Below are 22,655 nucleotides of genomic sequence, written 5' to 3'. Positions count from 1 at the left end.
AATCTTTTGCACGTGAGATGCGAATCCTAAAGGACGTGTATTCAATATCGCTGCCTTCAGCTGGCTTCAATTGTATGACTAAGCTGGCCAGAAAGGGGCAAGTCGTCTGGGCTGCCCATGAAGCGGCCGAATTCCACGTAGAGATGCCATTCATGATATGTTTACTTCGACCTCTACAGCCGCAGTCGCAAGCCAATTTCGGTCGGCCGTAGCTCTTCTGCACTGCGGATTTGATCTGACCTTTCCTCAGGAAACGGAATGCGTGAAGTCCACATCACCCCAGCCCGCACAATTATGTGCTAGACATCCATCCACAGTCGCAGATTGAATCTGCACTGGGCGGCTCTCACCCATTGTGAGTCCTGACGGAGCCTAGTCGTGGCGTAGGTAATGGCCTCATGACCCTGAGCTGTCTAGTGATCTCCCAGATTGCAACGATCGTCCAATATGGAACGGCCTCCGCCCAATTAACAGGCATGACCCCGTAGGTCCCAATAAACAAAGCCTCCAAACTCTCGTGGCTGGCTTCTGCGGTCCAGTCACGCCCGTTTTTCAGGAAGACCACCCTGAATTTGTCTGCGCTTGCACAGCAGACTTCTGAGAGGGCTGGAGGCGGCACTACCGCCCATCCGGGTTTAAAGATATCCTCTTTGCAGTAATTCCACCTCACGTCGAGAAAGAATCAGGGAGCCTCTCGATAACATATTTGCCACGTCCGACAGAGAGAATGGGAACACCGGGTATCTTTCGTAGTCTGCGCTTCAAATCTCGATCGTTGGTGGCGACGATGTAGATTCGGTTCTTCATACACCTGTCCACAATACCTATACACTTCAAGTCAGTAATCCCATCTCCTGCGGCGTGCAAATCGGGGGTTCTTCGACATACAGTCATCTGCGTACGTGCCGCTGTGAACGGTGTCACAGGGCAGGCGCTTCCACCTCTCGTCTCTTGCGATGCGCAAAGCAATCCGGTACTTGGGGCCAAGCTTCTCCAGCTCGGCCATGACGCAGGATGTGATCAGGACCTCGACCTTTGCGTAAAGAGCATCCATCATGCCTTCCAACATTTCGATTTTGCGTGATACCGTGTGGGACAGAAAATTGGTGTCCACAATGACCTGATAGGGCGGAACGAGAGCGGTGTTGTGTTGGAAGAACATAGACGAGGGCGCCTGAGGGACCTCGCGGACTATATCATGGATGTGGTCAGTCTACTGCCTGAGGTATAGTATAGCCGAGGTGGTAGGCGGGATCGTGGTTGCAGTGGTAGTGAGGGCCGTAGAGGGGACATACTGAGCTCTCCATTTGCGGCAGCCTTGTTCTTGGTTTGTTGGACGATGTCGGCCTTTTCACGGTTCTCCTTCACTCTGTCATCGCGTTTGCCGATGACTCGCTTGGTTTGCTGTTGGGCCTCATGTGGTCAGCGTCGATCTTGTGGAGGCTGGCAGGAAAGATGGGGAGATTGAACTAACCGCGAACTTTCTGGTTTTCTTTGCGACTCCCATTGTGAAGAAGTGCCTGGAGTGCCTGGAGTGCCTGGAATTAGTTGTGTCAAGTCCCAGGTTTGAATGGCGTGTCGTCGTGCGTGGGTGGAAATGTGTGGCCGAATAGATAGATGGATGTTGAATGCGACAGAAGGCTCAGAAAATAAAATCCCGTTCAAAGTTTCGGCAGGCAACGGGACGCTACCGAGGACCCGTAGCGGGGAGACTGGTCTGTGTGTACAGTGCGGAGTCACCTGAGATGTAGGCCACCTGGGTGCTCTAGTGTCCAGGTATCCAGGTAGAAGATTGCTTTTCTGCAGCCACCGATTAGCTGCAGACAGCCGTCTTCAGCATACTTTTTAGGTCGGCATGGTCGGCTACGTCGGGTGGTTGGTACGTATTGATGTACAGATGCAAGGACCTGTCAGCTCGTCAGCCTGTTCGCCTGTCAGCCCAGCGCGCGAGATCAACATTGCAACCAGATACATTCCAGATCAACATTGGCGTCGCTTGGTTCGCAGCCTGAAGTCTGCAAAACAGTCTACTGTTTACACCATCTATATCATCTGGTGATGGATTCGAAGACTGTGGTAAAGAAAGATAGATGCCCAGCCAGTGCATCGATTGCAACGGCGTCTTTGCTTCTGTTTCTACACGAGACAGGGGTGGAAATCCCAAGGGACTGGGCCGTCAAGTGATCTGGCGCCATCTCACAGACACGAGCCCAATGGCGAAGTGGAGGCGACAGGTGGTGCAGAAGTAGGGAGTACGGAGCAGAATACATTTACCACCACCAAAACTAGACTGCGTTGTAATGTACCTTGTAGACCCCCTTTTCCACCTGTGCCTGTGCCTGTGCCTCTTGCTAATCCTGTTCCTGGTGCGGTGCTGACTGCTGCTCCAAGGCCCTTCTCTATTGCTTTAGCTGCGGATCCCAATTCCTCTCCACTCTCCCCCAGATCCGATCACCCCCAGGGTTGTCTTGTCCGTCGGCGTGATCAAACGAGGACGACCACCGTTCGCTCTCCCTACCTTTTTGGTGCTTTCTTGGTGTCCTTCAATCATCAAGCATCATCATCTCATCAACATCCCCACTCCGGTTCAGGCCTGCTTCTTTGTCTCCCCGCGGGCCGCCTTCCATCTTCGACCCACGACCACGAGCACGAGTTACACGCCCCAGGGATTCGTCCTCCCTCGACTGCGTTGGTACGAGCCTTGCACAGCCGCCACACGAAACCAACCAAGACCCATTCCGACCGAACACGGCGTCAAGGGCAATCGCGCAATCCTGCCCTTTGCAAACCTTTGTCCTCTTCTGTCAAAACTACAAGGGCTTTCTTCGCCCATTTACTTCTGCCCTTCATTACTGCACGAGTGGGAGCCGGCCGTTCAGCCGCACAGCCAGTCAAGATGAGGAGATCACGGCTTTCCCTGAAGCGCTCGCTGCTTCTGTCGACCACCTTCACCCTGTCGCTTCTGGCCGCTGGGGCGTTGGCTCAGACTGACGATACGACTTCGGCCGATGCCACAACGACAGGTGATGATACTGCCACCACCACTGCCAGTGATGCCATGCCCACCATTGGCCAGACGTCGGCCGACGGTGGTGATACCACAACGGCGACTACATCGGCCGCCTCGGCCACCAGCGACATGCCGAGTCTGTCTACGAGTGATTCTAGCGTCGACTCGGACATGCCCACCATCAGCACTACTTCTGCCGGAGATACGGCCATTCCTACGTACCCTGCACCGAGCGTGCCTCCCACGCAAAACGCCCCCTTCATGCAGGTATCCACGTTACCCGACGGCACTGTCTTCATCTGCGTCGGTGCTGTGCTGGGTGCTTTCGCCCTCGCCCTTCTGCTATGGCGCGCAATCATCGCATGCTTGCTCCACCGTTCAGTTGAGAAGGCCGCCATGGGCCACCATCTTGGCAATGACAAGGCTTCATTCCCCGCGCCGCCTGCGCCATTTCACAAGTATACCGACCAGGACTCATCACAGAACGCGAATTCTGGACGTGGTGTGCGCAGAACTACGAGGGGCCCCGTCCCATCCGCTACCCCCTCGCAAACGAACCTCTTCTTCTCGCCTACCGCAGGCGCTGGCAATCGTGAATCGGTGTATCGTGACTCGGTGTACCGCGAGACTCCAAATAGGGACTCATCGTACAGGGACTCACGCTTCTTGCCCGCCGGTTTCTACGCCGCAGGCACCTCATCCCCACAGAACATGGACGGCCACGGCCACAGCCAATCTATCAGCATGACCAATCTGCGGCCAGACTCTCGTGGACATCCTCGCGCCTCGTCAAGCCACAGCCCTCCTGAGTCTCCTGGCTTCGGGCCCCAGAGGGCACCACTGCACCGGAACAACATAAGCAGCAGCAGCGTCAATCTGAATGCCCCACAAAACGGACGGGCGCCGAGCGCCTTCCTGGACGACCTGCTTGGTGACCACCCCGAGATGTTCCCGCCGCAGGGAACAACGCCCGATGCCAGGACGGGCACTAATAATGGCAACCATCCTTACCGGCAGAGCGGGCGGTTCTAGTTGGACGCCTCAGTCCCCTGCCTGGAGACCAAACTGTCCAAGGTTTCGGAATGGAGCGGAGAATCTCATGGCGCAGCGCGGGTCGAGCTCGAGGTGCTGGCCGTGGACGACAGCGAAGAGACTCTGTGTCCGAGAGATTAGACCTTTGCACGCTAGTTTGCAGGAATATGGAGGTTAGCTCACGTGGCGTGGCTAGGAGGACTGTACGGGGGTAAGAACGTCACGAGGCCCTTCAGGGGTCTGTCAGAGTACGACGATTGCAAGAATCATGCTTACATGCCTCCACTGGCAAGGCGCAGGCGTATCCCTTGAGCACGAATGGCTTTTTGACTGGCATTGGCATTTGAGAACGGCGTCTAGGGGAAACGGGAACAAACAAGCATCGGCTTGGCTCGGTTTGCTTTTTTCTGTGTATCAACTTTGAACTACTGGCACATGACGGCCTCTGCTACTACTAATAATGATATACTCCTTCAACTTTTACTCTTCACTTCTCGCGGCCATCTCTCTCCCAGGATGATCGACAAGTACTTATTATCCGCGTGTGTGACCGAGTGTAAACAAGCAAGGTAGTATATTTGTGGCGTGTGTCCAGTAGACAGCGCCTGCGTGATTGACAGCTGCCAGCTGCCAGATCTACGGCAACAAGCACATTTTCGCGTCGCACACGCATCTGAGCGCAACATGCGCCCTGCCCCTGCCCTGGTGTAACGAAGCCCTGCCCTGTCCATCTTGTCTAAAACCCTGCCGTGCAATGCTCGCTTTGGCAAGGCGTGCAAGGCTACTTATCTGTTACACGAGCTGAGGAAAAAAGCATGAAAGCCACTCTCTGCACTGGCTAGGGCACTGTCCCCGGTGGCACGGACGTTGGTGCTCCCAGCTGAAGAATATCTATCTGTACGCGGGCGGCAGCCGGTTTGCTGACGTTGGCCTAGGATTTGGAGGGTTGGAGTTTGCGTGCATAGATATCACGACACAAACAGCTCGGATGGCAACATCTGACCCCACGGCCTTCTCATCCGGACCAGACCTCGTCCGCCATTACAAATCGATGCGGAGGGGGAATTATCGATCCAGGTCAATATCAACCCGGGTCGGCCGGAAGGGAAGACCGTTATCAGCTGTAATTACAGCTCATCAGCACTTCTGAGTCGTCCGAGTTTCTATCCATCGTATGTATGCATGTATCGTCATTATGTCTTATTCATTCTCAGCGAAGAGAATCTATGAGATCGTTAATTATCTACAGTATGCTCCCATCAGAATCGTTTTTTGAACACATTAGGAAAGGGAAAAAAAGGCAACTATGCAATGCCAGCTAAGACGATGAATGCATGCGGAGTCGCCTCTCAACATGATATGACTTCTCTCAGTAAGCACCGTCAAGGTTTCGGGCCGCCCGTAAGCCCGCGCCAGGCCAAAAAGCTTCATCACTCGTCTCACGACTTCTCATCTCTGCGCTCCTCGTCATCCCAGCTCCGCACCCTCCCAACACCATCACCGCCCTCAGCCTCAGCAGCGCGGAGGCCCTCCTTGGCGCCGCGGATATCCTCGAGACGGATGCCGCTGCGCTCGCACATGCCGCGGAAGATGCCCCCCTCGTCGGCCCACAGCTCGAGCGGCGGGCCCAGCTCGGCGATGCGGCCCTGGTCCATGACGCAGATGCGGTCGTAGCCGACGATGGTGCGCAGCCGGTGCGCGATGCACAGCAGCGTCTTGCCGCGGAACCCGCTCGCGATCGTCGCCTGGATCTTGTCGTCCGTCTCCATGTCCACCGAGCTCGTCGCCTCGTCGCACACGATGATCTGGCTGCCCCGCACCAGCGCCCGCGCCAGCGCCATCAGCTGCCGCTGGCCCAGCGAGAAGTTCAGCCCGTCCTCCTCCACCACGCTGTCCAGGTGTATCCGCGACGGGTCCTTGGCTGCCCCCGCCGCCGCGGCGGTGGTGGGGGATGAGGAGTCCGACCCGGGCGTGGCATCGCTCACCAAGTCTGCTTGCCGCAGCGCCGACCACAGCTCGAGGTCGTCGTGCTCGTTGAAGGGGTCCAGGTTGCTGCGCACCGTGCCACGGAAGAGGGTCGGGTCCTGCGGGATGATGGCGAGGCGCTTGCGTAGGTCGTTGAGCCCGATGGTGGAGATGTCGACGCCGTCGATGGTGATGCGGCCGGCCGAGATCTCGACGAGCCGGAATAGCGTGCTCATGATGGAGCTCTTTCCAGCGCCCGTCCGCCCCACGATGCCGATGCGCTCCCCGCCCCGCACGTGCATGTCCAGGCCCTTGAGCACGAGCGGCAGGCCCTCGCGGTAGCACATCTCGACGTTGTCGAAGATGATCTCGCCCTTCTCGGGCCACGTCGGCCGCACCTCGACCGTGTGCAGCGGCGCCTCCTCCTCCAGCTGCGTGCCGTAGTACCGCAGACGCTCCACCGCGTTCATGCCGTTCTCCACCTCAGCGAGCTGCCGCACCGTGAACTGGATCATCTGCACGATGGCGAGGATGTACGACAGCACGAGGCCGCCGATGGATGGCGGTACGTTGAACCGCTCGGTGACGACGAGGATGCCAGTCGTGAAGACCAGGGCGTTGCCGATGGCGTCGAGGCGCACCGACAGCCAGCGCTGGTTGCTGAAGGTCAGGTAGTACGCAGCGTTCATCTCGTCGATGGCGATGCGTAGGTCGTCGATGAAGCGGTCCTTCAGGCCGTACGCCCGGATCGAAGAAACACCAGACAGGCCCTCGCCGAACTTGGCGAAGACGCTAGACCGGAAGACAGACTCAAAACGCTTGACCTCGCGGGCAGAGGTACGGTAGTAGCTTGTTGCGAAGAGGAAGAGGAAGAACAGTGGCACCAGTGCGATGGCGAAGTAGTGGAAGTATGCGATGATGAGCGCAAAGGTCGACAGGATGGCCGCGACGGAGAAAAAATACATCCTCATCGCGTCCGACAGGTTGTTATCCATGACGTCCACGTCCCGCGAGAAGCGGTTCGTGATCCGGCCCAGCGGCGTGGTATCGAAGAAGGACATCGGGGCGCGGAGTACCCGCGTGATGGCATCGCGCAGCATGCTCTTTGAAGCGGAGGTACCAACAATCGTCAGCGTAACCATGAAAGAGAACATGAGAAGGGCCTGCACGGCCCCCAAGCCGGCGTAGATGCCTATATACTGCCCTTGCGAGAGTTTGTACTGGTCGGACGTCCACCACGACAGCCAGAGACTGGTCATGATATTTGCAGCCTGCGAGACGACGAGAAGAACGAAAATCAGGAATGCGTTGAACAGCGACCCCGACGCGCGAACGTAATCGCCATATACAGACCACGGCACACTGGCCACCGCGCGTTCCTCGGACTGCATCAGGCTCTTGCCCTTCTTTCTCTTGCCCTTGGCTTCATTCGCATCAGGCATCTGACCAACCTCGGCACCCTCCTGCTTCTCCTCCAGCGCGGTTGACTCCATGAGCTGCTGGAAGCCGACATGCTCCTTCATGAGGTTGTCAAAGGTGTCGATGGCTTGAATGCGGCCCTGGTCCATCCAGATGATCCGGTCGCAGCGGTTGAGCACCCACAGTTGGTGCGTGGCCAGGATACGACATTTGTCCTTGAGCAAGCCCAGGATTGCGTTGTCGAAAATGTGGCGGCCAACGTGGGCATCGACGGCGCTGAGAGGGTCGTCCATGAGAATGATATCGGCATCGAAGTAAATGGCGCGCGCGATGTTTAACCGCTGTTTTTGACCACCTGAGATGGTGATTCCTCTCTCGCCAATCTCAGTCGCGTCACCGTTGGGCAACATGTCCAGATCAGGCTTCAAAGCACAGCTGTGATTCTGTTAGTAAGGGCTCCTCCAAACAACTTGTCTACTTTTGTATGGATGAGATGGAAGATATGTCCGGTCGTCCAATTGTCGCGAGTAGTTCGGAGGAGGGAACTTACGCTTTGATCACTTCTTTATACCACGACCGATCCATATCCTTTCCGAACAGGATATTGTCCTTCACGGTCTGTACAAAATTTGGGTCAGCACAATCTCAAGAGCAACGATGAACCAGAAGTATGGAGCTCGTGAGGCATGTCTCTTGAGCTAGAAGAAAACTCGTGGGAACAGATGGAGTAGCACAATACTTACAGTGTTCTGGATCCACGCATATTGAGGACAAAAAGCCCTCGAGGCACCCAGTACCACCTCACCACTCGTCTTGCGCATGTCACCAGCCAGCGCAGCGAGAAGCGACGTCTTGCCGCTACCCACAGTGCCGATGACAGCGACCAGCTCGTTCCGGCCGATCTCGAACCCGATGTCGTGCAGCTTGAACGGCTCGCGCTCCTCCACCAGGGTGCTGCCGTTGTCGTCCATCTCGGCCGGCGGCGACGCCTTTGGGCCCTTGCCGTTCTTCTCCTTGAGCGGTGTTTTCTTGCCCTGCTTCTTGCCGCCGGGGACCTGGTCGTTCTCCTGCGTCGGCGTGCGCTCCCACGTGAAGCTTGCGTCGCGCATCTCTACCGCGCTGGGCGCTTCGGCCTTGAACGTCGCCTCGTCGGCCTGCTCTTCCAGCAGCAGGTACTCCTGGATACGCTTCAGCGAGTTCCAGGCGTCGGTTGTCTGGCCTATGACGAGTGGGAGCAGGTTGAGCGGCATTCGCAGGCCGTTGAACAGGGCCAGGGAGCTGAAAACCTCGGCGGCGGCCAGGCCGTGGTTCGAGAGCGTGTAGGTGATGAAGGAAAGCATAGACGCGAAGATGGGCAGCGAGAGGGAGACGGCCATGATGGCGTTCCTCAGGGACATGAGTTTCTGGATCATGCCGATTTCCCGGCCGCGCAGCTCGGCCAGCCGGCCGAGGAACGAACTCTCCCACCCAAAGTACTTGACGAAGCGCACGGACTGCAGGATCTCCTGCGTCAGGGACACGCGCTGGTCGGTCACCTTGTTGATCACCATCCGGCGCCGGAACAGGCTCTTGATAGCCCTGGTGAGCAAGGGCATGCCGATGACCAGCAGGGCGAAGCCGGAGAGAGCGCTGTACGTCAAGTTGACGAGCAGCAGGGCGAGCGTGATGAGACACGACAGCGGAGCGGTCCAGATGAGATGGAAGAGACCGCAGGCCTGGTCGATACGGTAGGTGTCGACACTCATCAAGCTGACCACTCGGCCGTTACCCCAGCCGATCCCGTCTCCAAGAACACCAGCCTTGGGCGGAGAATTATCCTGCTTCTTGCCGTCCTTGCCCTTCTTTTTCTTTTTCTTCTCATCCGGCTTCTCATCTCCGTTGACAGCCCCATTCCCATTCTCCGGGTTATCAGTGAGCGACCTACCTCCCGCCTTGGCCCGGCCCGACACAGACATGGACTTCTCGTAGATCAAGCTGATTAGGGCAGCTCTTGACATGCCGCCGATCAACATACCGCGATAGATGAAGTGGTTCGTCCCCAGACTCTGCAATATTTGCATAGCCGTCACGCCAAACACCAACCCCAAGCCCCTGCCGATGTTCGGCGCCGGGGCACCCGTCGTCTGCGCTATGTACGCATCGGTCGCGAACTGGATCAGATACCGCAGAGTGAAGGGCGACATGACCTGCATGATGGTCGACGAGAGCTGGCAGGCGCCGCTGAGCCAGAACTCGAAGAAGTAGACCTCATGCAGTGCCCACAGCAGCGGGTACTTGTCGCCGGCGTCCCTGCGCTTCTTGAAGGAGGCGTTGAGTTCCTTGGACATCTTGATGACGCTGCGGTTCGGGTTGACGGACCAGATGTCCTTCTGCTCCAGCGGCCGCTTGTAGCCCGTCACCATCAGCGGCCCTTGCCACATGAAGAACAGCTGGCTGAGGAAGCTGGCCTTGTACTCGTGCGACACATCGCGCTCCTCGGGCACTGGCGGGACCTTGCCCCATCGCAGGGGGTTGACCTTCTTGTACCATGGCTTCTTGGCCTGGCGCTCGTCTGCGCCTTGATGACTTGTCGCCTGAGTAGTGGCGCTGGCGTCTGTCGCATAACTCCGTGTCCGGTGAACTTCCTGCCGTGTTTCTGTCGTGCCCTTTACTTTTTCCTTCTCGTTGTTGCTGTCGCTCTCGGAATGGTAGTCATCCATTGCCTCACCGGCATCATCGTAGTCGTCCTCATCTTGGTCAACCCTGTGGCCTTGTAATGCGGCCTCGGCGATTTCTTTTTCCTCTTCGACATGTTCCCTCTCCGAGTTCATACTGGTGACCCTCGCCAGAGGGTCTGCTGGCTGCATATCCCTGTCATAGCTGGCCACGCTCGAAGCTTTTCTCAAAGACGGCCTTGAGGACTGCCTTGATGGTCCCATGTTTTCTACCTTCTGGACTGCGATAATGCAGCCTTGTCAACTCGGCCGGCTTCCTCCCCACTTGCCGTATCTAGCACGTAACGGCTCAACTCGGTCTCACTGTGAATCCAGGATTAAGAAGTGGTGAGTGAGTGAGTGAGAGTTGAGTAGGCCGTGGATGAATGAGCGACAACAAATATGGGGCACTAGAAAGACCAATGTCAGAGAAGAAACAGGCAGACGTGGAACGACACAAAGCAAAAGTGTCGGTATTATTAATGTATGAAATGGTGAGTGAATGATGATGACCCCCGGCGACTTTGGGGCCCGTAGCGCGTCCGGAATGGGGAGGCGTTGAGCCCACCGCCTCGTGGCCGAATTGGTGCTTGCCGCCACCCCCCTCCCCTCCCCACCCCACTCCGAATTGGACTGTGTGTGCAAGAATATCGAGATATGCAGTAGAAAAGCACATATACTGTACTGTACGCACGGCTAGCCGCTGTCGGGTTTCGAGTCAACCGGCCGGGAACGTTGCACTAGCAAAGCAGGCTATTCTGCCTAGTCCGTCCTGCCGTTGCGTCGAGTCGAGTCGTATCCGGCTCTGTGGGAGTCGGGATTGGGATGGTTTTACCTTGGGTGTGATTGGACCTGTGCCCGTCTCGGTTCCGATGTCAGAATCTTGCCAGGGGAAATGGTGTGGTAAGAAAAAATAAGGCCGTTCCGTTCCTGGTGTTCTGCCCCGAGCCGGAATTCGGCTGAGCTGCCTCTACCTCAAACAAGCAAACAGTAGTTATTGAGAGCAACTAGTGTGCAGTGAAAGAAAAAGGCATAGACAATATCAAGGGAGGTCGCGCAGTCTCCACAAGAGATGCGATTCGTGTTGTTGATTATATTAGACGAAGCAGATCAATGCCACTGACTTCTAGGATGTGAAGAAAAAATTAAAAGGCAAGAGGTGCCCGAGATGTTCGGGGAAGCTGCTCAGATGATTCCAGAAGTCATGGGCCACGACGGAAGAAGCAGCAATACACGGGACGGGCGTTTCGACATTGATATGAGGTTGACCCTCTCCCAGGCCGGGATTGGTAGCGACTCAGTTGCCCGAGCCGGATTGCTAATCCAGTGGTGGGCCGGAGAACAAGTCCTACGCTTTGTTACATGTCCATCTGCTGCACATTAGTCTTAATTGGTACAGGAGCCAGGCAGGCCCACGATCCTGGATCCATTGAGGCAGATGGGTCCCGGTGGGGGGACATATGAACAGCTTTGTAAGATGCTCTCGACCTCCCCTTTAGTATACCATAGAATAGTATCTATTTGTTCACTCAACACTATAACACTCGAAAGCCTTCTAGCCTCGCCTAGAGATAACCACGCATTCCAAGGCCATGGTGGTGATGTACTGAGCTGATGTCCGTCCTAATGACATGTTTGTGGCTTCGTCTCACGGCAGACCTCTTTTGCCCGTCATCGATGAGGACGCCCCATCGAACGTATACGTATTCAATAGGCAACGTATAACGTATAGCAACCCCAGACTGAGCAGCCCAGTCCTCTCGGAAGACGTCTGAAGAAGCTCCTAAGGTTCACGGCAAGGTTCAGGGCTGATGATAGCTCACGATTGAAACAGACACCTCAGAGCGGTAAACTCAATTTGCCAAGGTTCAATCCTCGATAGACTTCCAGGATTCCCACTGAAGATCCCCCCGTCCCCAAAAAGCCAAGCCAGAGGAGCTCAGACAGGGATCCGAATTGCCATGTATCGAGACTCCACCAGAAGAAGAAAGAGAGCAAGAAAAGAGCAGAGAGAAACCCACTCACTGTCTCGGCCACCCCCATTTGTTCTCGAAAGCACCCCGGCTCCCGGACAGCAAGCCAGAAAGAAGCCTAAAAAGCTTCGCTCCGGCTAGGACGGCATTCACTGGTGCACGGCCGGGCTCTACTGTAGCTAGGTAAATACCATAGGAGGAGGGCAATGCCGCGCCAGCGACAGCCGGGTCACCACTTGTCGCGGTCGGCATGCTGCACGGACGACAACGTCGGCGCGAGGCAATCGACAACGGCGCAGCGAATCGTCCGAACCCGACACCTCCCCCAGGCAAGTCGGCGCTTGGCATCGCAATATCCAGCCACCACCACCAGGAGGCAACGCTGTGGGCAAGGCAGATAGCAACAGCAGGTCAGAGCAGAAAGTGTCGAGGGGCCAACAGACGCAGCAGATGCGAGCGACCGAGTGATGACGCTCAGATATGCAGCAGCCTTGGGGCCTGTACAAGCAAGCAGTCCACCCCTCTCGTCCAGCATGGCATGGGCTTGCTCGAGGCATGGGCATTGCATGGGGTGTGCAAGGTGGCAGCCCGTGCCGGTTTCGAACGCACACCCTCGCATCTAAGTCGTATTTACGGTCCAAAACCCCGGAACTCGTGGCCTTTCCCTGATGGGGAAAGAGGGTGTAAGAAAGGGGGCCAGTGAAAGCCTGGCCGCTTCGGCACCGAGGACGAGCATGGATGCCTATGAATGAGTCAAAACGAAATGGATCGTGTCGTCTGTTTTTTCCTCCTCACATACGGGGCTCGGAGTTGGGTGAAGGGGTGCCAATCAGATACGTGAACTCCGACACATGCTGTAAGACGGAGGGGCTCTTCGTCCCGCCCGCTGGAAACCTCACACCGACTCGAGTTGGGGTCGTTGGCCATCTTTGATTGCTTGTCTTGTTACCGAAGTGGTCCCTCTTCCTCCGCCCTGGCCGTGGGGCCGTCGATGATGCCTTCAAGCTTCCGGGTCGGGGCTCCGCCGTGGGATTCGGGCACGCCGGGAATCCCGATCATCAATGCGTACACTTGGATCCTTGAAATGTTCCAAGTGGTGGAGGCTTTGCCTTCTTCGATTTACCAGTGTCAAAACGCCCAATCAAAGTATCACAGTCTATTTCACTTGAATAAATTCAGGGACTAGAGTGTACCTGTGCGGCCGCATGATGGAATCTGGACTCAAATATCTGGACTTACCCAGAGATGCCAGGCAGTTGTGGAAAAGAAGAACTAAAGATGAAGCAAATCTCGTGCTGCTGGTGAGCTCTGTAATACGAAAATGTTTCACGATTTTACGATTCACTCTTGTTGTTTGGCTGCTCCCTGCATTACACAATGGGGCTCTTTGTCCGTGCGACGGGTCCTTGTACGGGTCACTATCACCGCTCCGCTCTGATCTCCATCTTCGTGCCACGCACTCGTCCTTAGTCTTTCATAGAATGCTACTATGATCCCAAAGTCTCCACCGAAATCACGCTGACTTGAGATGGAGTTTGAATTCCCAAACCATGTAGGCTGTTCTGATGGGCAAATCTGGTGCACCAGGCGACATATCTTCTTCGAGTTGTATCATGGTCAAATTGTTCTCTTGTCTAACTCATACATCTACCAGTCTATGCACTAATGGCTGCATGTCTTTCGCCTTGTCCTCGTAGGAAGGGACACACCGTATTCCTACATGAATGCCAGGCCATTGGGCCTGAATGCCTCCAGTTTTGGGACCCCGCGTGTGGCTGTTGGCAGCCACTCCATCCTGCCGTCATCTAATCGGACAAGATGAGTTACCCTGTCCTGAGGCTGGTCTTGTCCAACTCTGAAATCAGTCGCGCAGTCTGTATTCCCACGTTCACTTCGGTATGCGTGGTCCAATCCAGAGTCATCTAGGCCACCATACATGACGCAGACTGTTTAGGGGAACCATTCACTATCAGGAATGGATGTAAAGATATTATGTCGCTCATCAACCTCCCATAACCCCTGTTTTGTAAAACTCTGCAGACCGTAAGAGCCTCTTTTCTGATGAGGACCACTCCATCCGCATCGCTGGTCTTTTGGAGCTGGTTCTGGCATGTTACCAGAGAAAGGGGCAGCCGCAGAGACGGTTAATCTACTCCGAATCAGAGACGTCCTTTCGACCGAGCATAGTAAGCTCTATGTCGTCAAGCTCTTCGTCTTCGGCGTCTCCCTCGCCATCTCCGTCCTCACGGTCACTCGCTATACCCAGGAGCTCTTTATCTTCCTCGTTGAGATCCTCGGCGTCCTCCATGGCAACATCACCGTTGGAGCTGGCAGGTACGCCGTTGGACTTGCTCCGGGACAGGCCCCTAGGTGCCGCCAGCAAGCTCCCGTCTAGGCTGAAGTTTGTTGCGTCGAGCTCCTCTTCAGTCTCGTCGGGGTCTCTACCGTCGTTCGCGGGTTCGGGCCTGGGCTTCTTGATCGTAGCCACTGGTCCAACATCGGGACCATTGTAGCGCTCCCATCTGTCGAGACGGCGGGTGGCTCGGCGCAGCGCTGCTGAGTAGGCAACCATCTCCTCGCCAAAATCGTCTTGTTCAGTGACAAGGGACACCAGACCACCGAGGCCCCTTTCCCGGAAGGCTGTCTTCCTTGCAGTAACAGGATCGACACCGGGAGCGAAGGCTGCGGGGCCAACCAAAAGATGATGCTTCATTGCGCTGACGTTTTCATCTCCCTCGCTGTCCTCGAACGGATCTTCCATTTGCAGCACGCGTTTTGCAGCTCGAATGATGGCGCCATCCGTTTTGCGGAGACGACGCGACTTCTTATGCCGCTTCCTGATGCCGCGGTCCAGAATGTGCTCAACACGTTGAGACCGGTTGCGCTCGACAGCTATCTGGTGTGCCGTTGGCGGCCTGGGCTTTCGTGGCACTATTCCCTCGATCATCTGCGGACCGCCAGGGGATGATCCCTCAAATATCTGGTACTTAAGTGGCGCACCACCCCGGCGAGAGCTACCAATGCCATCCTTATGACGACCAGGACCTCGTGGCGGAGGAGTCGAGCGGACGCTATCCATGTCGGACTCGTGCTTCGAGGGCCTGATTCGAGGCAGGATGCCCATTGTTGAACCATCTTCTCCGGCCGGGAACATTCGTGCTCTCGCAGCTCCACGCTTGGTATTAGACTCGATGGCATACTGTTGGTCTGCCTCGATGATCTTCTTCCTCATGGCCTGCTTCTGAAGACCGAAGTCCAGTTCTTCTTGTGTATCGACGTTTTCGTATTCCTGCTCCGTCCGTGATAACTGCTCCAGACGGGGCACGCCTTGATTGGCCACATCCACGCCGTAGTCGACACCCTCGCCGAAAGGGTTCTCCATGCAGCCCTCCTCTGTAAAGTCTGACTCCAGGTAGAACCACATGATCCACAAGAAAGCACGAGCCCTTGAGGTGCTGCTGGTGTCTGTCTTCATGATAAGATCGTGGAACTCGCCGCCAGGAGGAAAGTGTAATTCAGCAATCTTAGCAGCTGAAGCACAGATGACAAACAAGAGATTCACGGGATTGGTTCTGGGGACGTTCATTTGCTTGATGCCATCCAGCGTAGAAGGCTCCACGCGATCTTCTGAGCCACCCTTCAGTATCGACTTCAGCCTAGGAGCGTCCTGCAATTGCTTGTACGAGTTTGGGTCCTGGCGTGCTTGGAGGGATGGAATGGCATGGTACGTCCGTAGCTGAGCTCGCATCTCTGGGAAGACTGCACAGGGATCGATCAGGATCAGTCATGCACACACATCGCAGGAGTATGTTGGGGAACACGTACAATTCAGGGTGGTGTTCATCCGGCCGATGTTGACCAGAAGACAGACCATGGCCATGCCCTTTGCGGCTTCCCGATCGCTAAGCAGTTTGTCGCGCAGGACCTTGCTGGTCTTGGAGCTTCTCGACATGGTGTCGATGTAGAGGTCGGCGAAGCATTGTTTCGGCTTGCTTGGTTCCCAGCTGTTGGTGAAAACTGGCTTCTCGTTGTCGAAGACGGCCTTGAGGAAGTCGTACTGGATATCGACGCGCCAGAGTGGCTCGCCGTCATCCTTCTTGAGATGCCTGACCTTGCCGATAGAAGGCTGGCTGTTGGCATTGTGTCTGCCGCGACGGCGCGTGCCAGGTTCGGGGGTGCCCATCTTGGAGCGGTCTTCGTCCTCGGTGACGTTGGTCATGAAGGACCTCTCGTAGCGGGCGATGTGTGCTGGAGGGGAGCTTGGAGGCTCGTCGGGCGTGGCCGCCCTGGAGGATGGCGAGGCGGCCATCGTGACAAAGGGAAGGGAATGAAATGCGCCGTGTGGCGCTAGACGGGGTGCTGGTTGGGTGGGATTGACTGCAGGATCTGATGGTGTGTGCTGGCTGTTTGTGAGTCGCGCAGCCGAGTTGGCGTTTGCGGCACGCACAGTAAGACGAATGAATTGTGGTTTCGCAAGCAGGAAGGGATGCGATGCGAGACACAATCAGCACGCTCAGGTCAGCTCAGCGCAGCTTGACGCACGGCAGGGACACGCAGCAGCGCGTGAGATGATGCGAGCGACAGACTGTGCGGTGCCTTGTGGGGGTGGTGTGTTGTGGTGCAGCACGACGCAACGAGGCAACGCAACACCCGGCAACAAACGCAGTGCGATACAATACGAAGCCTGCTGATGGGAAATCGATGGTGGGTGGAATGGATGGGACGGATGGAAGGATGAATGAGTTGGTTGGGTTGGATGGTTTGTGGACGGTGACGATGGATTGAGAGATGGTAGAAAAGAAAACAGGCTGGCAGTCAAGTCAACCGTGCTCTGGCCGATCCAGAGCTGGAGCTGGAGTTGGTGCCGCAGCTGGTGCTGGTGGTGCAATAAGCTCCCAGGAACTCGGAGGTTCCATTTCCATTTTGGAACTGCAGCCCAGCCCGGGCACGTCGCGAACTTGGATGGCTCTAAATTGGATGGCACGGCTGGATCGTCACGGTAGCTCGCTGGGGGGCTCGACCAGGCCTGGCAGGGTGACATGGGACCAGCAAAACCTAGGCCCACCTTTTTTTGCTCTCAAGGGACCGCGCCAGGAATGTATACGTAAGCGAGTTGATGCGATGCATGTACCAAAGTACTCTTCCGTACCTCTGTACCCAAAGTCTAAGTACGCCCGTACCGTAGCAACTTGAGGCAAAGACCTCTAAACAGGTTGTCGCAGCATTTTCAGAATCAAGTCTCTACAGGCAAATACTAATTCTGGAGGGGATAAAAGTTGAATGAGTCAAAAAGTGAATTTAATACTGTAAAAATTAATGTGCACATATGCGAATCCAGTGTAGGCACATTTTCTCACCTCCAAGGTTATCTAGAACCCCACTAAACCGGCATCGTCAGATGTGTACTCACCATCTTTCTCTGTCATCTTTTTTGGCGGTTTCTCAACTTGGTCTTTTTGTAACCCAGTTGAGATCATGGCATCCGCTGCAAATATCCCCCTCATCGACATCTCCGCCTCAGGCGAAGAAGCACAGCTCAGGGTCGCCAAGGAACTGGTCGATGCGGCGGTTGAGCATGGCTTCGTCTACATCAGAAACACGGGCGCCGATATACCGGCAGATGCCGTAGATCGCGCTTTTGATTTGGTACGATTCTGGTCCCCGTCTTCTCCTGCATTCATCCGTGCTGATCGGGCGAATTGTAGGGCAAGAAGCTTTTTGACGCTCCTCTGGAGGAAAAGCAAAAGTGCACGATCCAGAAGAACAACCGCGGCTGGGGTGGCATGAAATATGAGACACTGGATCCTAAGAACCAGAAGGTACGTTGAAGCTGGCTTTGTGACATGCACATAAGGCTAAAAGTCTTCCAGAGCGGGGATCTCAAGGAGTAAGGCATTCCGAAGGGCCTTCTCAGCGTCTAGATGTGAGTGACTGACGACAATCAGGGCCTTCAACTTTGGCGCCTTTGAAGATGGGAAAGCCCAACAGCCTATACCTGAGAGCGTTGCCTCTTACGAGAGCCAATACAGTGACTTCTGTATGTCAAGCCTCCGACCCAGTCTCTCCTTCCCGAGAACCAAGAACCAAACGCCTGACCCACCACAGATGAGTTCTGCTACAAACTTTGTCTAAAGATAAACTACCTCCTGGGAATCGGGCTCGAAGTCCAGCCACCGACCTTCTTCCGCGACCGCCACCTCCGCGAGGGCGGGCCAAGCGGCAACATCCTGCGCTTCCTGTACTACCCGCCGCCGGGGTCCCTCGACCAGGACGACGGGGGCGAGGACGACGTCCGCGCGGGCGCCCACTCGGACTACGGCAGCATCACGCTGCTCTTCCGGCTGGCGGGCCAGGCCGGGCTGGAGGTCAGCCTGCGGGACGGGTCGTGGGCGCCCGTGCCCGTGGTCCCGCCGGGCGCGGAGGGCGACCCCAGCCCGCCCATCCTCGTCAACATCGGCGACCTGCTCAGCTACTGGACCAACGGGCTGCTGCGGTCGACCGTGCATAGGGTCGTGTTCCCCGGTGCCGGCGGCGGGGCCCTGCTCAGCGGGGAGAGCTGCTCCGAGCCGCGGTACAGCATTGCGTTCTTCTGTCACCCGGTCGGGACGACGACGCTGGAGGCTGTTCCGAGCGAGAGGGTCAGGGCCCACGAGCCCACGGATGGCGCTGAGTGGGCGGAGCGGGGGGCGAATCCGGATGTGGAGAGGAAGGCTATCACTGCCGACGAGCACCTGCAGATGAGGCTCAGGGCGTCGTATCTACAGATGTATGATAAGGAAGAGAAGCAGTAGACTGACTGTGTGGCTGCTGAGCGAGATTGCAAAATCATATGCATTGAGGAATAAGCCATATGTACGTGTGCTCCCTTATGCTCGCCTGTCTATCATTTCTATCGAGATGCCACATCCAGCCATGCTATTAAATCATCGCTGTGGTCTCTTCCCAATGCAAAATGCACCTTATACCCATGCCTATGCTTCCCAGACCCAATGCAAATTAACTCTTGCTCCAGTCTATTGTTAATCCCTCCTCTCATCGATGCACCCAAAATAGTATCTCCTCCAGAGCTCCTCGCGGTTGGCACCCGTCCTCGCAGTCTGCCTCGTACCACTGCCATCGCTCCTCTGATTCTTCTTCTCTTCTTCGGTGATGGCTTCTAGAAGCCGCCAGTCGTATGCCAAAACAATTTCCACATCGCCGTTGCGTCTGCGCAACGGGCTCGATTCCAGCTTTCGGATGAATGCGTTTGTGGACTCCCTGCGTTGGCGTTCAACGAGTACAAGTCTCCGGGGCCTCCTCATAGGACCGGTCTGGGGCGCATTCGACGCAAGCCATGACGGGATATCAGTGAAAACAGCGTTAACTCCGTGGGCCGGCAGAACGTCCTCGGTGAGCAGAGGCATGCTTGCGATGCATGGGGAGAGAAGCACGAAGAAGCCCGCCAGTGCGCATACACCGCCGGCGTACCCGCAAGTGAATGCTGCGGGGCTCAGGGGAAGGAGAGGGCTTGAACCAGATGTCGTTGACACTTTCTCGGCAGGCTCCCCCAATTTGGTATCATCCAAGATCCAATTATCTGTTGCATCCGCAGGCATGCACGGCACATTTGGCATAAACACGTTTCCCTGTGACGATGGTGCCGAAGTGATGTCCTCCAGCGGCTGGCGTTGGCTCCGCTGGCTGTTAGACAGCGTAGGCGACGTCAGGTCAATGACCTCAGGTTCATTGTTCCTACTTTTTGTTCGACGTGACGGAGTTGAGAGCGGCTCTCTTCGCCGCTTGCGAGATGGTTGGGCCTGCGCCGAGGTGGAGTCCTCTGACGGCTGCAACGCGGACGATATGGGAGGCGTCGGCAGTCCAGCCTTGACTGCAGCGATAGTATTGGCGGGATGTGGCCTGACTGGGGAATCTTCAATACTGCGCTGTGGTGTTCTGCACTGAGATGCAGATGTGCTTGCCGTCGCCTCTGTCGACTGACTCTCATGTACGGTCGCTCTCCGCGTCTTTGGCTCGGCTTGCTCCAAAGCTTCAATCCACTGCGCCAGCTCTTGGCTATCTTCTTTGTCCGGACACTTTATATCATCTTCGGCCAGTACCTGGAGCTCCTGAAATGTGATGCAATCCATCCAAGTCCTGTCAGTATGTATCTTTGACACGTAAGGGAACCGCAAGCTCCAGAACGGCGTGTTGGATTCCTTGTGGAAGGAGAAGCAAGTCATGTCGAAAACAGCCGGCTCGGTGAACACAGTGATGATCTTACTGCCCTGAACTATGCCAGGTGGTACGTTGAGGACTGGTGCCCTATCGTCTGTCAAAGGTACTGTATCCGTGAACCATGTCCTCCTGAAGTGATCAAGCATGGTAGCATTCATCTCGACCTCATTCACAACCGTGAACTCTGGCCTGGCATCCCAACGCTCGACAGCCTCTTTGTTTGTGAGGCAACCGAGATAAAAATGTGTGTATTTGACGTTCGGCATCTTCAGCACCTTGGCCCTGGTAGCACAATAACGGCCTGCAATCACTGCGAAGTCGCCCACGTCCCCCATTTTTTTGATGAAGCCCTTCTTCAGCTTCACGCAGCAAGACGCGTATCTACGCCTGCTGCGCCCGAAGCTGAAATACGGCTCGTCAGGTTTGAGCACAAGCCCCTCCTCCCGCTTGACAATGCAGGAAGCAAACGCCTCTCGCAACTCTTCAGCTGCGATACGTGATGTGAAGTTGATGATCTGCCTTTGTACGAGTGCCGCTCGCCCAGTCTGGCATTGTACCAACCGTGAGAGTCGGGAAAATCGTTCTGAGTGCCGAATGTTGAGGAGAGATTCATCGTCAACGCGAAGCAAGTCATAATAGACTATCATTAAGTGCTCCCACTCGTGAGCCTGGCTGTCTTCGTCAGTGCCGATGAATCTTCCGGATCTGCTAACATGCTTGCGTATTTTGTCGAAGCTCAATATCCTTTGTTCTTTATCGCTCCACACGGCCATTTCTCCCTCGAGTATGCAATAACTTTTGATTTTGCATGAGGGAGTGCCCAGCTCCAGAGAAGCTTCGATAGTCTTGTGCAGCCGCTTCCTGTCTTGAGTGCTATCCTTGCCACTCTTGGAGAATATTTGTATTCTGCAGTTCGAGCCCTTGGAGAGGTCAATATGGATTTGGCAATATTCGCCGTCCAATTTGTTCTCAACGCTCATTAGCCCCCTGCCCATTTCCAGGCAATGCTTGATGCTACGGCCTTTCAGCCATGTCTGGCGACCAACCTTGACACCAATTTGGGGTTTGAGCAGTCTTGGTAGATCTTCCGGCTCCATCTCTCCATATGTCACACGGCCGCATTGTTGCTCTAGCAAACGTGTAGCAACAACAAAATTATCGTGTATCTTCATGGTAGTAGGCAAAAGGTGGTGGCAGCAAGCGTAGACCAGCCATTCTGGTACTACCACAGGAAGGAAGCTCTTTAGGATTAATCTCGTGACCCATTTTGCCTCTCTTGCGGACAGTCTGCGAAACAGTGCCTCGAGAGGTCCATCTTGCTTTGCAAGTGAAGAACCAACAGACGGGGCTCCAGAGGACCTCACTGATGGTGCACTGAACAGATTGTTGGCTGCTAAGGCATGCAGAATAGTGTCGATCTCTTCTACCGTCACAGGCGGTGTCCGAGGATTGGGGGTTTGCTGAAGGATCGCTTCCGCGCATTCAGCAAGATCAAGGCCGGACCCGGAGACCGTCCACCTGCTCAACTCCTTGACCCTTGAGTAGCCGAGGCCAAATGCTCTCGCAAGCTTTGGTTGCAGAGTCTTTTCTTTGATGCTGTACACTCGATCGGTGCGCCTCTCCGGCAGCAAGGTGGACAACAAGGCACACTTGTCAGTACCATCATCGTCCAGTTCCTGTCGATAGCGTGCAAACCAGTCCTCGACAATTGCTCGGTCTCCTTTTCGGTGTCGTCTGCGGCCGAGGTCGTTCTCCAGGCTTTGTAATAGATCGGCAACGGCGATAAAAGGGAATGGCATGGCTTGAAGCAGGCATGAGAAGTGAGCCACGGGAAGATGAAAGATGAAGATTAGGACCCAGCAGGCAGACGGCTGCGAGAGGAAAATGAGAGACTCTGGTGTGTCGATTACTTATGAAGTAGGCAGCCATCCGGGAGGAACAAAGGAGAGGGTGGGTTGAGTGAGCTGACTTGATGCCTCAGCCCGTCCCGATTGGCAAAGAGGTGGGCGACAACTTCATTTCGAGGTCGCGTGCCCGCGGTCGAAACATACTGTACGACCGATTCACAAGGCTTATTCCTTCCCGTCTTTTTGTGACGCGGTGGACCGGGATGACGCGCCTTCAACTTTAGGGTGAAGGCAGAAAAGGGTGTAGTGCTACTTAGACTGATCGTCAGTATATTGTACGGCGGCCGACAAGGATCCTGGACCTTCAGGCAAGACTTGACCCGTACAGTACATGGCGTTCCTTCCTGTAGGACAACCTCTTGTGGAAAAATCTATGGGATGACCTCTTATGGGATAACATCCCATGGAACAAAGTCCTATGGAATAATACGCTGTGAGAAGG

The 22,655-nt window shown here is 55.7% G+C and overlaps 6 protein-coding genes across 6 annotated transcripts; 2 read left to right on the top strand and 4 right to left on the bottom strand.

The window, feature by feature from the left end:
* Positions 1-666: 666 nt before the first annotated feature.
* Positions 667-1,507, bottom strand: J7T55_004654 (Fcf1-domain-containing protein; the record flags this gene model as incomplete). Its single annotated transcript, XM_053130366.1, has 4 exons — positions 667-824; positions 889-1,191; positions 1,296-1,404; positions 1,475-1,507. The coding sequence occupies 4 exons, from the start codon at positions 1,505-1,507 to the stop codon at positions 667-669; spliced, it is 603 nt and encodes a 200-aa protein (XP_052991582.1).
* A 1,389-nt stretch (positions 1,508-2,896) lies between these two features.
* J7T55_004653 (uncharacterized protein) lies at positions 2,897-4,042 on the top strand (the record flags this gene model as incomplete). The annotated part of the gene is made up of 1 exon (XM_053130365.1): positions 2,897-4,042. The coding sequence occupies one exon, from the start codon at positions 2,897-2,899 to the stop codon at positions 4,040-4,042; it is 1,146 nt and encodes a 381-aa protein (XP_052991581.1).
* Positions 4,043-5,481: 1,439 nt separating this feature from the next.
* On the bottom strand, positions 5,482-10,344 carry J7T55_004652 (uncharacterized protein; the record flags this gene model as incomplete). Its single annotated transcript, XM_053130364.1, has 3 exons — positions 5,482-7,861; positions 7,977-8,044; positions 8,170-10,344. The coding sequence occupies 3 exons, from the start codon at positions 10,342-10,344 to the stop codon at positions 5,482-5,484; spliced, it is 4,623 nt and encodes a 1,540-aa protein (XP_052991580.1).
* A 3,897-nt stretch (positions 10,345-14,241) lies between these two features.
* J7T55_004651 (ino80 chromatin remodeling complex ies1-like protein) lies at positions 14,242-16,401 on the bottom strand (the record flags this gene model as incomplete). The annotated part of the gene is made up of 2 exons (XM_053130363.1): positions 14,242-15,851; positions 15,918-16,401. 2 exons carry the CDS (start codon positions 16,399-16,401, stop codon positions 14,242-14,244), a joined length of 2,094 nt encoding a protein of 697 aa, XP_052991579.1.
* A 1,166-nt stretch (positions 16,402-17,567) lies between these two features.
* Positions 17,568-18,883, top strand: J7T55_004650 (uncharacterized protein; the record flags this gene model as incomplete). Its single annotated transcript, XM_053130362.1, has 5 exons — positions 17,568-17,738; positions 17,798-17,911; positions 17,963-17,979; positions 18,038-18,129; positions 18,198-18,883. 5 exons carry the CDS (start codon positions 17,568-17,570, stop codon positions 18,881-18,883), a joined length of 1,080 nt encoding a protein of 359 aa, XP_052991578.1.
* Positions 18,884-19,111: 228 nt separating this feature from the next.
* Positions 19,112-22,105, bottom strand: J7T55_004649 (uncharacterized protein; the record flags this gene model as incomplete). The annotated part of the gene is made up of 1 exon (XM_053130361.1): positions 19,112-22,105. One exon carries the CDS (start codon positions 22,103-22,105, stop codon positions 19,112-19,114), a length of 2,994 nt encoding a protein of 997 aa, XP_052991577.1.
* Positions 22,106-22,655: the final 550 nt, after the last annotated feature.

Source organism: Diaporthe amygdali (genome assembly GCF_026229845.1).
Source record: "Diaporthe amygdali strain CAA958 chromosome Unknown NODE_22_length_803717_cov_65_427750, whole genome shotgun sequence".
Taxonomy (NCBI): domain Eukaryota; kingdom Fungi; phylum Ascomycota; class Sordariomycetes; order Diaporthales; family Diaporthaceae; genus Diaporthe; species Diaporthe amygdali.
This window is presented reverse-complemented; position numbering and strand designations above follow the sequence as displayed.